The sequence below is a fragment of the Ranitomeya variabilis genome, chromosome 4 (assembly GCF_051348905.1).
Source record: "Ranitomeya variabilis isolate aRanVar5 chromosome 4, aRanVar5.hap1, whole genome shotgun sequence".
Classification (NCBI taxonomy): domain Eukaryota; kingdom Metazoa; phylum Chordata; class Amphibia; order Anura; family Dendrobatidae; genus Ranitomeya; species Ranitomeya variabilis.
In genome coordinates, this window is record NC_135235.1 from 296,235,386 (window position 1) to 296,250,537 (window position 15,152).

The window sequence follows — 15,152 nt, forward strand, 5'->3', positions numbered from 1 at the left end:
AAGGACACACTAGAAGCTAGAGTGCAGCAACCGGGTACCGGGAGCCTGAGGTCGTGTTGTTCTCCAGGACGCGCGACAGAACCAGAGGGCATAGGACTGTATGTCAATTGCCCACATCAAGTCTGAGGTGAAGCAGTAACCTGAGAGACCGGGTCATGATAGAGACCCTATAAACAGGCTCGCACTGCCTATCGTACAGACATCTGTCTTAGGACAGGAGAGAGGGGATTTTGCAAACAAGCTTCAAGCAGCAGGGACCTCGCCAACTAAAGTAGCGCAAATAGGAAAGGCTTACGGACCTCACCTGGGAGAGGGATCCCCTAGTGAATTCAAGCTGGCCGGACCACAGCTACCCTGCACTTGGTACCCTGGACTGAGGACTGCTATCATCAGTAAACCAGGTAAAGACTGCAAACCTGTGTCCTCATTCTTTGCCATACCATCCACCACACCATCAGTGCCTTACACTTGGGAAGACCTGGGGACCCCGCTTCCCCTCTGGGAAGCGTCACCATCTTGCTGCATACCATCACACCAGAGGACCCGCTTTAAGCAGCGTCGGTCCCACTGACTGAACACCACAGGTGGCGTCATGAACAATAGACTTTATCCACAATACCCTTTAAAAGACCTTTCCCCTTTAATTGGGTGCCCAGGGACACGGACCGGGTTGCAGCCACCGTTACATCCCCTTTAAGACCGGTCCCGGTGTCGAGAACCCCACCGCCCTGGCGGGTGATCCATTGGCAGGAAAAACGCTGCAGAAATTGCAATGATTTTGGCATGTTTTTTTTTTTTTTTTTTCCCTGTTCATTTGAATGGGTGGAAAACATTGCAAAAATGCCAAAATGATTGACGTGGATGTAACATCACAAAAACGATGTCCTCACTTTTCCCGTACTGGTATAGGAGTTGGGAAATACTTTCTTTTTATAATGAATAAGGATGAACACAACAAAAATAAAAATCAGAAAACTCAATGCCAAACAGCAAAACTTTTGTAGCAATTATAGAATTTTAGCTTAATCAGTAGCAATCATATCAATTTTTCTTTCATAAGTCAATAAATCTGTTTTTTTCTCCTTCAGGACTTATCATTCATTCCCAAAATTTTCAATTCAGTGGTAAAATGTGTCTTCAGTGAACACAGAATTTCCCATTACTGAGATAGATGACAGTTGGTGCTCATAAAGTTCTTTGGAGAACTGTAGCTGTCGATCCAGGAGAACTTGCAGCAGAATGTCTGTGCCTGCCTCTAGCTCCTCCCTAGAATGTCTGTGTCTGCCTCTAGCTTCTCCCTAGAATGTCTGCGTCTGCCTCTAGCTCCTCCCTAGAATGTCTGTGCCTGCTTCTAGCTCCTCCCTAGAATGTCTGTGCCTGCCTCTAGCTCCTCCCTAGAATGTCTGTCTGCCTCTAGCTCCTCCCCAGAATGTGTGTGCTTGCCTCTAGCTCCTCTTTAGAATGTCTGTGCCTGCTTCTAGCTCCTCCCTAGAATGTCTGTGTCTGCCTCTAGCTCCTCCCTAGAATGTCTGTGCCTGCCTCTAGCTTCTCCCTAGAATGTCTGCGTCTGCCTCTAGCTCCTCCCTAGAATGTCTGTGCCTGCTTCTAGCTCCTCCCTAGAATGTCTGTGCCTGCCTCTAGCTCCTCCCTAGAATGTCTGCGTCTGCCTCTAGCTCCTCCCTAGAATGTCTGTGCCTGCCTCTAGCTCCTCCCTAGAATGTCTGTCTGCCTCTAGCTCCTCCCCAGAATGTGTGTGCTTGCCTCTAGCTCCTCTTTAGAATGTCTGTGCCTGCTTCTAGCTCCTCCCTAGAATGTCTGTGTCTGCCTCTAGCTCCTCCCTAGAATGTCTGTGCCTGCCTCTAGCTTCTCCCTAGAATGTCTGCGTCTGCCTCTAGCTCCTCCCTAGAATGTCTGTGCCTGCTTCTAGCTCCTCCCTAGAATGTCTGTGCCTGCCTCTAGCTCCTCCCTAGAATGTCTGCGTCTGCCTCTAGCTCCTCCCTAGAATGTCTGTGCCTGCTTCTAGCTCCTCCCTAGAATGTCTGTGCCTGCCTCTAGCTTCTCCCTAGAATGTCTGCGTCTGCCTCTAGCTCCTCCCTAGAATGTCTGTGCCTGCCTCTAGCTCCTCCCTAGAATGTCTGTGTCTGCCTCTAGCTTCTCCCTAGAATGTCTGCGTCTGCCTCTAGCTCCTCCCTAGAATGTCTGTGCCTGCTTCTAGCTCCTCCCTAGAATGTCTGTGCCTGCCTCTAGCTCCTCCCTAGAATGTCTGTCTGCCTCTAGCTCCTCCCCAGAATGTGTGTGCTTGCCTCTAGCTCCTCTTTAGAATGTCTGTGCCTGCTTCTAGCTCCTCCCTAGAATGTCTGTGTCTGCCTCTAGCTCCTCCCTAGAATGTCTGTGCCTGCCTCTAGCTTCTCCCTAGAATGTCTGCGTCTGCCTCTAGCTCCTCCCTAGAATGTCTGTGCCTGCTTCTAGCTCCTCCCTAGAATGTCTGTGCCTGCCTCTAGCTCCTCCCTAGAATGTCTGTCTGCCTCTAGCTCCTCCCCAGAATGTGTGTGCTTGCCTCTAGCTCCTCTTTAGAATGTCTGTGCCTGCTTCTAGCTCCTCCCTAGAATGTCTGTGTCTGCCTCTAGCTCCTCCCTAGAATGTCTGTGCCTGCCTCTAGCTCCTCCCTAGAATGTCTGTGTCTGCTTCTAGCTCCTCCCTAGAATGTCTGTGTTTGCCTCTAGCTCCTCCCTAGAATGTCTGTACCTGCCTCTAGCTCCTCCCTAGAATGTATGCGTCTGCCTCTAGCTCCTCCCTAGAATGTCTGTGCCTGATTCTAGCTCCTCCCTAAGAGGCCTGTGTCTGCCTCTAGCTCCTCCCTAGAATTTCTGTGCCTGCCTCTAGCTCCTCCCCTTCCATAGAATCTGATGTGCACCAACTGTCATCTTCTATCTCAGTAATGGAAAAATCTGTCTTCACTGAATGCACATTTTACCCATGAGTTGAGTGTACAGGAACAAAAGAAGAACGTCCCCGGATTCAGGAGAACAGCGGCATTTACACCAGTTTAAAAAAACTTATTTATAGCCAGTGACTGTTCATCTTTAAATCATGGATCATTTACATTGTGATGTCAGGGATTCATTTTATAATGTACAGTAGGCCGTTTTGCAAGTGATATATATTTTATAAGGGATTTCTGAACCTTATTCTCCCAGTAAACTGTCACACCTGGGAAATGTAATATTTTTAACATGACTGTAATATATTTGTTAGGAAATTACCTGAGGCTTATTCAAAAATACCAAAGCGGGTAACAAAAATATCACTATTGTCCGGAATAATATAATACGTTACTTCATTAATACGGCCTGACAGATACAGTGAAGGAACTCGGTGCTTGCCGATCCAACAATGCTCCGGGACGACTGTAAAGTCATCTTTGAGAAGCCAATGTTGACTATACATCGGAAATTGTTCTTTGTGATTTGACATCTTGATGTTAATACAAAACAGCATGAAAGGCCATCGCAAAAACACAATACAAATCTGAATCTTTTCCACTATGGAATATCAAAAAATTGGAATCTATGGGGTTACCATTGTTTTTCACGGTGATACGGTAAGTGTTCACAAGCGCATTGTCAATCTCCAATAAAGTCATTCAGAGATATACAACCTGAACCTGATGCTTTCTCAATAATTGGGCCCATTGTTAGGCTGCTTTCACACTTGCGTTTTTGAACGCTGCGTTTTTTACCAAAAAAACGCATGCGTTTTTTTCCCCTATATTTAACATTGAAAACGCATGCGTTTTTTGGTGTACGCGTTTGCATGCGTTTGTGAACGCATGCGTTTTTTAACTGCATGCGTTCATTTTATAAAATGCAACTTGTAGTATTTTGAGGGGCGTTTTTTTTTCCTAAAAAAACGCATGCGTTTACATGCGTTTTTTTTGGACAAAAAAATGCATTGGAGTCAATGGAGACGCATGCGTTTTTTTTGACATGCGTTTGCATGCGTTTGCATGCGTTTTTTTGACGCATGCGTTTTTTTTGGCACCACTGAATTAACTGTAGATAAAGATGTCTAGACACTGATAAGACTCTCCCATAGCAGCAAGGTTATAAAGGGAAGGTGGGGGGAAGTTTCTGGTCACTTCTCATCAGACTCCAAAGAAGACAGCACCCTGCCCGGACGCATTCTTGGACAAGACACAGAGCAATGTGAGTATATCCTAGCCAATGCATTCATTTTCAATTTTTTGGATCTACATCTCCTAATTTCTTCTATTTTTTTTCTTTCAACACGCATCAGAATGTCTTCTCCGGTTTCCTCGTCTGATGAGGAGTTCCAGCCACGTCAATCAGAAGTGGATCACGTGAGCGAGGTATGTTTTTTGTACGTCAGCTTGGTAAGTATTGACTGTCACATCGACACATGAGGCAATTTTTTTTTTTTAATTTTATAGAGCACTTCAACAGAGGGACAGAGAGGTACTGAGCAGCGGAGTCAAGGTCCAGGTGGAAGACGGCAGCGGGTATGTATACCAGGCAGACTGTCCTTATTGTAATATTCTTTTAACTTCCTTTCTGTACCCTTGTTTTTCTATACATATTTCTTATATCATCCTTTTCTGAAAGTTGTCTTTCATATTCCTGCCCTTTCTCATCTTCGTGTCTTATTTTTTACAAATGTGGTTGAGCAAACTTAAATGATTTTGTTTTAATTTTAGGTTTCACAACGGGACGACGACCGGATTGATAATGACCTGCTGATCAGTCTGGTCCAGGAGCGAGTCCCGTTGTGGGACAGCCGGGATAAACAGCACGCCGTCAATAGTGTTCTCCGTCATTTGTGGAGTGAGGTGGCCCAAGCGTTGTGGGATGGCTGGGAGAATTCCACGCCACGGGTCCGTAATGCATTTGGTAAGTATTGCACGGTAGTGTGAAGCAACAGACCTTGGCCATGCTCTCTTGACTGTGTGTGATGAAAGAAACTTTTCGTAGTTTCTGTCATCACACACAGTCACAAGAGCACGGCCAAAAGTTCTTATTCTGACCATTATATTTTATTGTTATTTCACAGTGGAAAAAGTAAGGACACGTTGGCGTTCCATGAAGGACCGCTTCAACTGTGACCTACGTGCAGAGAAGAGTGCAGCTAGTGGTTCCGGAGCAAGGCACCGGCTCTACAAATACCACCGTGTGTTGGCCTTCCTGAGACCGGTCCTTCTCATGAGAACGTAAGTATTTCTCACATGCCTCCGGTTGTATTGCATTGACATAATCTGTCACTTTTAATTCCACAGGATGTACCGTCTTGTTGTAGTTTGGTATTAATTTTCTGTTTTGTTTTTTCACAGCACACACTGCACGACTGTCGCCACAGGTGCTGGAGCGGTCCTTCAGCCGGAAGCCACGGACCCGTCCCAGCCATCCAGCAGCGCAGCACCAGGTGGGTCTTCCACACTCACTGGAGACCAGGGGGCTGGCCCATCAGGTCTTCCCCTTTCGCAGTCCTCTTTCGCTGCACCCATTTTGGCGGGCTCATCCCGGCAGCGACAGAGGGCTTCGGATAGGTCCCTCATGCCCGAGTTTTTACACTTGAGCTCGGTTTTACATGATGCTATCAAGGCTTTAGGTGACAGAATGGATGCGAACCATAATCTCTTAAATTGCCGCATCCAGGATGTCGCCAAAAGCGTTGATCAATTGAAAGCCGACCTCAATAAGCCAGCTCAGCATTTTTTCAATCAAATCCTAGAGGGCATGTCGGAACACCTTAGCCCTGATCTCCAGCTGAGTGTGATGCAGGCCTGCAATGTTGCTTTTGTGCAGGCTATGCAGCAGAGTCAGAGTCGTAATGTGGCGGCCTATCCAACTGTGCCGTCACTGTCACAAGTAAACACTATTCCTACCTCTGCTGCATACCACTGCACGGCCACCTCTATTCCCTCTACAGGTGTACTCCACTACAGCGCCAACACGATGACGAGTGCTGTTGGACATCCCACCGCCACCACCGTGACGACCGCTGCTCCGGCTTGGACCTCCTCCGCTGACACCACGAGGACGCAGGACCCTGGCATGGCTTATCGGGCCGGCACCCTCCCGATGCAGCAGGACCCATCCATGCAATATCGGACCGGCCCACCCCAGATGCAGCAGGACCGAGGCCTGGCATACCGGACCGGACCCACCCCGATGCAGCAGGACCGAGGCGTTGCATACCGGACCGGACCCACCCCGATGCAGCAGGACCGAGGCGTTGCATACCGGACCGGACCCACCCCGATGCAGCAGGACCGAGGCGTTGCTTTCCTGGCAGGACACCCCCCGATGCAGCAGGACCCATCCATGGCGTATCGCACCGGGCCCCCCATGATGCAGCACGACCAAGCCATACCTTTCCAGGCAGGACCCACCCTGATGCAGCAGGACACATCCATGGCTTTATGTTCCCCCCCACCAGCAATGCAGCAGGACACTGTTATGGGATTTGTTTCCCCCCCCCCCCCAACGAGGCACCAGGATCCTGGAAGGGTTTTTGTTTCCCCACCCCCAACGAGGCACCAGGACCCAGGCGTGAGTTTATCTTTCCCCCCATTGGACTCAGACATTGCCGAGCGCTCCACAATGGAGACTGACTGTGTGGAGCCGGGTCCTGACGTGTCTCCCGCCCACACTGTACAACATAGCCCAAGAAGACTTCCCCCAACCCGGAAAACCCAACGTAAAACTGGCAAAACGCATAAAAAACAAAAAACTTTGATTATTCCTCCCCCATCACCTACCGATGTGTCTCAACATTCCAGTGTGTCTCAAGCCCCTCATGTTTTAAGCCCCATCCCCGAACTTCCAGACCCTTCAAGTTTTGTTGCCCATTCTCCTGCCACCTCTGCCTCCTCCATGGTGAGCCAGGCTTCAGTTCTGAATACCCCCCAGTTACGTTACTCAACCCCAAGCCGGCGTGGTTCAACCCGGCGCGGTACCAAAAAATAAATTTGTTTTTTTTTTCCTCAATAAAAAAAAAGTTTATTTGAAAAAATTATGTTTGGTTTATTGTGTCTATCACCTCTCTCAATACACACCAATAAACTTCATCACACACTTATTCTTTTGGCCTACACATATCTCCAGTAGTATAAAATACAAGACAACATCTATATGTGTTTCTTTAGTATACAGATATGAGTTGGCCAAAAAAATAGTATTTATTTCCATACTCTTTTATTTTTGTACCTAGTGTAGTGTCACTGTACAAAGAGAAAATGGTGGAAATCAAGTTCAGAAATTAACTGAAACGGTCATATGTCAAAATATATACCTGACCGATTAAGTTGATTACTGCCTTGTATATTCACCATATTCTATATAGCTCATTATGTGACAATGGTTGTCAAACAGATGGGACAAGTGTTCTCACACTCTACATATCTATGCTCACCAGGCCAGGTGTAAGAAATTGTGAATTCATGATCATGTATATGTTTATCATGAATTTATTATTGCTTACACTTGACTTGATGGATATAGAGACCGTGACAGTCTTGACGCAATGACGTCAACAATATTAGAATTAATAAATAAAAATAATTAAAAATTTTGTACCATTATTATAAGTATGGGGCCCGTGGTTTATATCATTCTTTGAAAACCAAAATAGGGAGTGCAACATAGGTAAATTACGATGAAAAATTTAAAATTTATTACCTCAACAACTATCACCCACTCCTGGTTTTGGATTACAAAATATGATATACATATCTACTGCCCATCTTTGGTCAACCTTTGTTTAGACAGGAAAAAGATATTAGACATGGTGAACACAAAAAAGTTTATTAATTAGAAAAATGTTTATCAGTGTTTAATAATTGGTAAACATAAACATACAACAGGACATTTAAACAACATTGTCCTGCCATGACACACGTCCAATATCGGACACAAAATAGGCCGCAAATTGGTCCCGCATAAGACCAACGGCTGCAGTTGACCGCATCGGGTGATGCTGAAAATCAGGCAATGGGTGTGCAACAGGTTCATCAAGTTCAATGTGGGGTCGCTCCTTAGCCATTATATAATTGTGTAGCACCACACAGGCTTTGACCACCTCGTCCACTGTTTCCACTTTTAGATTGATGGCTGTTGCAAGAATGCGCCATTTAGCAACAAGAATGCCAAAGCTGCACTCTACGGTTCTTCTGGCCCTGGTCAGTCTGTAGTTGAATATTCTTCTAGTGTGGTCCAAGTCCCTACTAGAATAGGGCTTCAGGAGATTTTCACACATTTGGAAGGCCTCATCCCCAACCATAACAAATGGCAGCGGTGGGCCTTGAGTGTTGGGGAGAGGCTGTGGAGGGGGAAAATTAAAATTGTTGCCATACAACCGACGGCCCATATCCGAGCTCTTGAAGGTTTGGGAATCATTGCCACGGCCAAAAGCTCCAATATCCACGGCGATGAAGCGACACTCCGCATCCGCTATTGCCATAAGCACTACCGAAAAATATTTTTTATAATTATAAAACTCAGATCCGGTTCTGGCCGGTTTGACAATGCGGATGTGCTTTCCATCCACCGCCCCTAAACAGTTTGGGAAATCACACACGTTCAAAAATGTAGTTGAAATTTCCCGCCACATGTCCACGGTGGGTACGGGTATAAACTCCTCACGGAGTGCATTCCATAACGCACGACAGGTGTCCACAACAATTCCGGAGAGGGTTGAGATTCCAAGGCGATATTGGAAGTGCAGGGAAGATAAACTCTCTCCTGTGGCAAGAAATCTAGAAGAAAAAGAAACAAAAACAAAAAAAATTAAAAATCGGTTCTAATGGTGTGTTTTAAAAAAAAATAAATAATAATAAAAAAAAAACATAGAAAACATGTCATAACAACAAAGTTGACGGTCATTGGTTTAGTTTAGGAACGTACCGTAATGTCACTAACAGACGTTCCTCAGGTGGAATCGCTCTACGGAGCCGTGTGTCCTGTCGCCTTATGGATCCTTCAACACGAGCCAGTAAATCCCGGAAAGAATCTTGAGACATTCTGGTATAATCCTGGAATTTCTCCGGGTTGGCATTCAGCTCCGCATAGAGCGTGTGATATGCTCCACGGCTCTCACGCACTTCAATGATGGGGTGCCTCCAAAAACGCCGACGCTGTCTCCTTCTCCATCTTTGGCGGTTTCGGTCTTGCTCCCAAGCAAAAACACAGGCAATGAAAATCTTGAAGCTGAACTCCAGTTTGAAATAAAAGTTATCCATAGAAAGATCCATCGTGACACCGGAAACAGTAGCAAGCTCTGAAAATTTCTGTTCCCCTAGGGTCAATATATTGAGAGACAATCATATACGCCCTCTCTATTCCCATTGGTTGTGTCTGGGGTTTTTTTTATTTATTTTTTTTTTTTTTTGGAAAAATGTTAAAAAAACGCAAACGCATGCAAAAACGCATGTAAACGCGTGTAAACGCTGCGTTTTTTGGACACACGCGTTTAACGCATGCGTCAAAAAAACGCAGCGTTTACATGCGTTTACATGCGTTTTTGCACCATGCGTTTTTTTTAAAAAAACGCATGCGTTCAAAAACGCAAGTGTGAAACCAGCCTTAGATTGGAGTTTCTTGGCCCCAACATAGGTATTTATTCATAGGGCCTGGTCGTCCATATCATACAGATGGCAATGTACAACGTTTTCGTGCTATCACAATGTGCAGGCCAGACTGGTACGTCGTACCTTCAGTTCCAGTAGGTAGTGATCAAGGCCATATTCTTTGAAGATCTGGAAGGAGGCGGCCCCAGTACTTCCGAAACTTAAGGTGCTGGTATCGTAGCAGGTCAACATTTCCCCTGGAAAAATCACTCAAACCACAAAGAAAGGAAGGTCGCAAAAGAGGTGACGAGTATGCTTGTTAGGGAATTCCCACATGTATTTAGGGTATCTGGAAGCAGTAATTCATGCAACTGAGGCGATGAAAACTATATCTCCGAGCAATAACAAATACTCGGAGGTCACCCGAACGTGCTCGGGAAAACCCAAGCAACGAGTACACTTGCTCATCACCAGTGCCGAGTGTGTTACAGAAGGGGAAACGCAAGGACACCACTTATTAATGCGACACTTGCCCCGACAAGCCTGGCCTGTGTATAAAAGAATTCTTCAGACTATACCACACTTCCATGGACTGCTAAATTCATTTCTGACTTACACAACTCATTGATGCCAATGTGAAAAAATGTTACACAACTGACATATAACAACCTGACGAACACTACACAACTGACGTATGCCAACCTGACAAACACTACACAACTCATGTATGACAACCTGACCAACACTACACAACTGATATATGACAACCTGACAAACACTACATAACTTATGTATGCCAACCTGAAGTACACTACACAACTGACGTATGCCAACCTGACAAACACTACACAACTGATGTATGCCAGTGCAGCGCCCCAGAGTCCTGGTCGTTGCAGTAACGTCGCTCTGCCGCTAAGGGGGGCGATGTTGCGTCTGATTGCACTAGAGGAGTTCACCTGATCAGGTAACACTCACACTACACTTCACACTCCGGCCACCAGGGGGAGTGGTTCTATCTAGTAGGCCACTCCTCACACTCTGGTAAAACTGGGGGTTGGACAGGAAGACAGGGAGAAGTAACTGGGAAGAGCTAGAGAGAGGACCTGTCAGGGATGGGATCCTGACAGATTCCTAAGAAAGGACAAATAGTGAGAAAACGGGAATACAGCAAAGAGGCGATAGGACCAGAAGGAGTCGTGCTGTAAGATCGAGGCAACATCCTTCTGAGGCGCAAACAGTCGGTGGCCGGAACGCCGAGAAAGTAAGAGACCTTAAGCATTACTTCAAACCACGGCAGGACAGCCAATTATAGGTTGGCTGTCTCACTTAAACACCTAAGCAGACAACGGAGGCAGCTGTGGGAGAGGGGCGACTCTAGAGTCCCGGAAGAACTCCAGGCCTACCCCGTCATACGGGTGCGTCCTAGCCATATCATCTGGGGGACGGAGAGAGAACGAACATCAGAGGCAGACAGAATCAGTTGTGAGGACTATCAGCAGGGAAGGACTACAACACATAGGCGCTAGCAGGTAGACGCTGACTCTCACCTGTAAAGGGGAGCTCCTAATGTGCCTCTGGACCGGCCGGTCTCAGACAGCCCGGTTAACAGTGCTCTGGATTGGCTAACTCGAAGCCTTCAGTAAAGAGGTAAAGAGACTGCAACCTGGTGTCCTCGTTATTTACTGCGACCTGCACCGCACCACCACAACATCATCACCATTCCCTCCACCTTTATTGTTCGCCCCTCAGCAGGGTCACGGACCGGGTCTAGCCACCGTGACAACCCCAGAACAGAGACTCAGAGGCCCGGTACCGGGTACCCCTCGGCCCTGCGATAGTAGGGGCGCTACAACTTGGCGTCACGAACAGGATCTACTTAAGCCTGAAGAATCAGGTCATGTGTGCCTTGGAACTGTGATTTATTGTACTTGGACTGTGACTTATTGCAAAGACTGTGAATTGCTGATTGCCGCCAAGAGCTCGCGCCACAATTCGCCATTGCCGTGCACGGAGGGAGGAGCCTCAGCTTCGTGGGCGGAATCGGACGACAAAGCGTGGTAAAGTGCCAACTCCGGAAGAGGAACTCCAACCTCCAGCAGATTAGTGGGAGGAAGGGACAGCCATGTCCGAGTCGGGAGGAGCGGAGGCGGCGGTCGCAGCCGTGGACGCAGGGGCAGCTCCGGTCCCCGCAGCGGACGAAGCCGCGGCCCTAATATCACCACCGGTTGCCGCAGAACCCGCTGCCCCCCTCAGCCAGTCGGACGCTGCCGCTACCACAAAGGCCATAATGCCCTTCTCTATGCCGTACCTGCCCGGAGCGGCCTGGCTCCCACGATACTCTGGGGAGTCGCATACATTCACTGACTTTAAAGAAGGGATCTGCAGCCTGCTCGAGTTCTATCCCCTGACAGAGCCTCAGAAGGTTCATATGATAATCGGCCAACTCTTTGGGGCGGCTCTGAGAGAAGTGAAGTCCTGGCCCGCCGCGGATAAGGGAACTGCACAGCAGGTTTTTGCGAAGCTTAAAGCCACCTTCGATACCCGTACTGCTACAGAAATTAAATTGACTTTCTATGGATGCAAACAGAGATAGTTTACGGGACTATGCCCTTAATCTCCAGGAGGCGCTGCGGGCCATTAAGCAGAGTGACCCCGGCAGCATGCAAGATGAGGATAAACTCCTGAAAGAGCGGTTCATTGAGGGGCTCCTGTGCAGTCACCAAAGGGGCCAATTACACTTCCTGGCCATGCAGAATCCAGACTTGACTTTTGCGCAATTCAAGGATAAAGCTATCCAGGCGCTGCAGGAGCGACAACCCAGCCGCACAATACCACCCAGGCGTCCCGCTCTCACATACCACCAGGAGGTGGCGTCGGATGCCCCAGTTGCCGCCGAGGCCGACGTCCAGGGCCATAGTGAACAACGCACCCTGCAAAAAGAAATCAGAGCTCTGATGCAGAGACAGCAGGTAGAGCTGACTGGTGGTGAGATTGGTCGTGTCACTGTGAGTGATTCAAACCCCATCGCGATACCCCCCAGGAGTGAGATGTTAATATGGTGTCGGGCAGCCATAGGCCTCAGGGGTAAGGACTACCAGGCCTTGATAGAACCCGTATACTCAGACAATAGGCCTACTATCCTGACAGCCCGGGGGGTGGTCGACGTCCGCCAAGGGAGGGTGCCCGTACGTGTCCTCAATTGTGGGGAGGAAGAGGTTCACCTCACCAAGTATGCCACGCTCACCAAACTGTTCGCTGTCAATAATAGTGTGATACAGACACCTGAACCCTTGGTCCCGTCAAACGTGGCGGAGGACAACGGTTCTGCAGGGCACTCGAAAGATTGGTGTCAGGAATTGCATGTGGGCACTGACTCTACCCCAGCCCATCAGAAACAGGGGGCCTACAGGGTGGTTCACGAGTACGAGCAGGTATTCAGCAAACACCCCTTAGATTTTGGACAGGTGAAAGGGATCCAACATCACATCCCCACGGGAGATCACCGACCCATAAAAGAGAGAGATCGCCCTGTACCCCCAGCTCATTACCAGTGTGCCAAGGACATGTTGCGAGAAATGAAGGAGGCTGGGGTGGTGAGAGACAGTTGTAGCCCCTGGGCAGCTCCATTAGTCCTTGTTAAAAAGAAGGATGGTACAATGAGGATGTGTGTTGATTACAGGCAGTTGAATCGCATTACACATAAGGACGCATACCCACTGCCCAGGATAGAGGAGTCTCTGGCTGCCTTAAAATCTGCTAACTACTTCTCTACCTTAGATCTCACCAGTGGGTACTGGCAGGTTCCCGTGGCGGAGGCGGACAAAGAGAAGACGGCCTTCACGACACCGATGGTTCTCTGCTAATTCAACTACATGCCCTTCGGATTGTGCAATGCCCCGGGGACGTTCCAGAGGATGATGGAGTGCTGCCTGGGGCACAAGAACTTTGAAACCGTACTGCTGTATTTGGATGATGTCATTGTCTTCTCTAAGACCTACGAAGACCATCTGAAACACCTGGCTGAGGTGTTTGAAGCCCTGTCCAACTTTGGCTTAAAGGTGAAACCGTCCAAATGTCATCTGCTGAAACCCAAGGTGCAGTACCTGGGCCATGTGGTGAGCGCTGAAGGAGTGGACCCAGACCCCGAAAAGGTCACGGTGATCCAGGACTGGCCGAAGCCCAGCAACCTCCACGAAGTCCGGCAGTTCCTCGGGCTGGTAGGCTATTACCGGAGGTTCATTAAGGACTTCACCAAGAAGGCCGCGCCCTTGCAAGACCTGTTGGTGGGCCAATCAAAGAAGACCAAGGGGAAAAACACCCCATTTGATTGGAACGAGGGGCTGGAAGGATCCTTCACTTGCTTGAAGTCGGCACTGACGGGAGAAGAGGTATTGGCCTACCCTGAGTACGACCAACCGTTTGTGCTGTATACGGATGCCAGCAATGTAGGATTGGGGGCCGTGCTGTCCCAGGTCCAGAAAGGCCAGGAGAGGGTAATCGCATACGCCAGCAGAAAGCTTCATCCCACGGAAAGGAACCCTGACAACTACAGTTCCTTTAAGCTGGAATTCCTTGCCATCGTCTGGGCAGTGACAGAGAGGTTCAAACACTACCTGGCCTCCGCGAAATTCACCGTCTTCATGGATAACAATCCGCTAACGCATCTGGACACCGCCAAACTCGGGGCCTTGGAACAGCGGTGGATGGCCCGGCTGTCCAACTACGACTTCACCATCAAGTACCGGGCAGGACGCAAGAATGCAAATGCCGATGCCCTGTCCCGAATGCCCAATTTGCCAGAAACGGGAGAAGACCTGGAGGCACTTGAAGAGGTGGAGCTGCCTGCATTCCATCGCCCCAAAGACACTCAGAACTCCCATCATGTGAAGAACAGGCACAAGAACCAACCGGATGCCATGCCGAATCCCTTGCCCCACCACGGATGGGCGGAGATCCAGGATGGTGACCCCGCGGTCCGTCGGGTGAAAGAGCTCTTGACGCAGGCAGGGTTGCATCCCGGCCCAGATGATCCACAGGAGACCCAGCAGCTGTGGAAGGGGAGAAGCAAACTATTTATCCATGATGGCAAGCTGTGCTGGAGAAGCATCGACCCACGTACTCACGAATTGGTATGGCAGATAGTAGTGCCAAGGCGAGATGCGCCCATGGTTCTGGGAGCCTACCACGATGGAGCCGGACACTTCGGATGGAAGAAGCTGGAGAGGCTACTCCGAGGGAGGTTCTATTGGATTGGCATGAAGAGAGCCATTGAGAAGTGGTGTCGGGAGTGTGGTCCATGTAGCCTACGCAGGAGGGACCGTGGCAGCCAGTGGGCTCCCTTGCAGCCTATCATCACCAAGCGGCCGCTCGAACTGGTCGCGCTGGATCATGTGAAGCTGACACCCAGTCGGTCAGGCTATGTCTACGCTCTTACCATCGTGGATCACTACTCCAGATTTTTGGTGGTTGTGCCTGTCAAGGATCTAACGGCCAGGACGGCCGCCAAGGCTTTCCAGCAGTACTTTTGTAGGCCCCATGGCTACCCGGAGAAGGTACTGACCGATCAGGGACC

The 15,152-nt window shown here is 48.8% G+C and overlaps 1 protein-coding gene across 1 annotated transcript; it reads left to right on the plus strand.

Moving 5' to 3' along the window:
* The first annotated feature begins 4,071 nt into the window (after positions 1–4,071).
* On the plus strand, positions 4,072–8,808 carry LOC143764564 (uncharacterized). The gene is made up of 5 exons (XM_077250247.1): positions 4,072–4,369; positions 4,451–4,519; positions 4,715–4,907; positions 5,068–5,224; positions 5,345–8,808. Exons 1-5 carry the CDS (start codon positions 4,298–4,300, stop codon positions 6,981–6,983), a joined length of 2,130 nt encoding a protein of 709 aa, XP_077106362.1. The 5' UTR covers positions 4,072–4,297; the 3' UTR covers positions 6,984–8,808.
* The last annotated feature ends 6,344 nt before the right edge of the window (positions 8,809–15,152 follow it).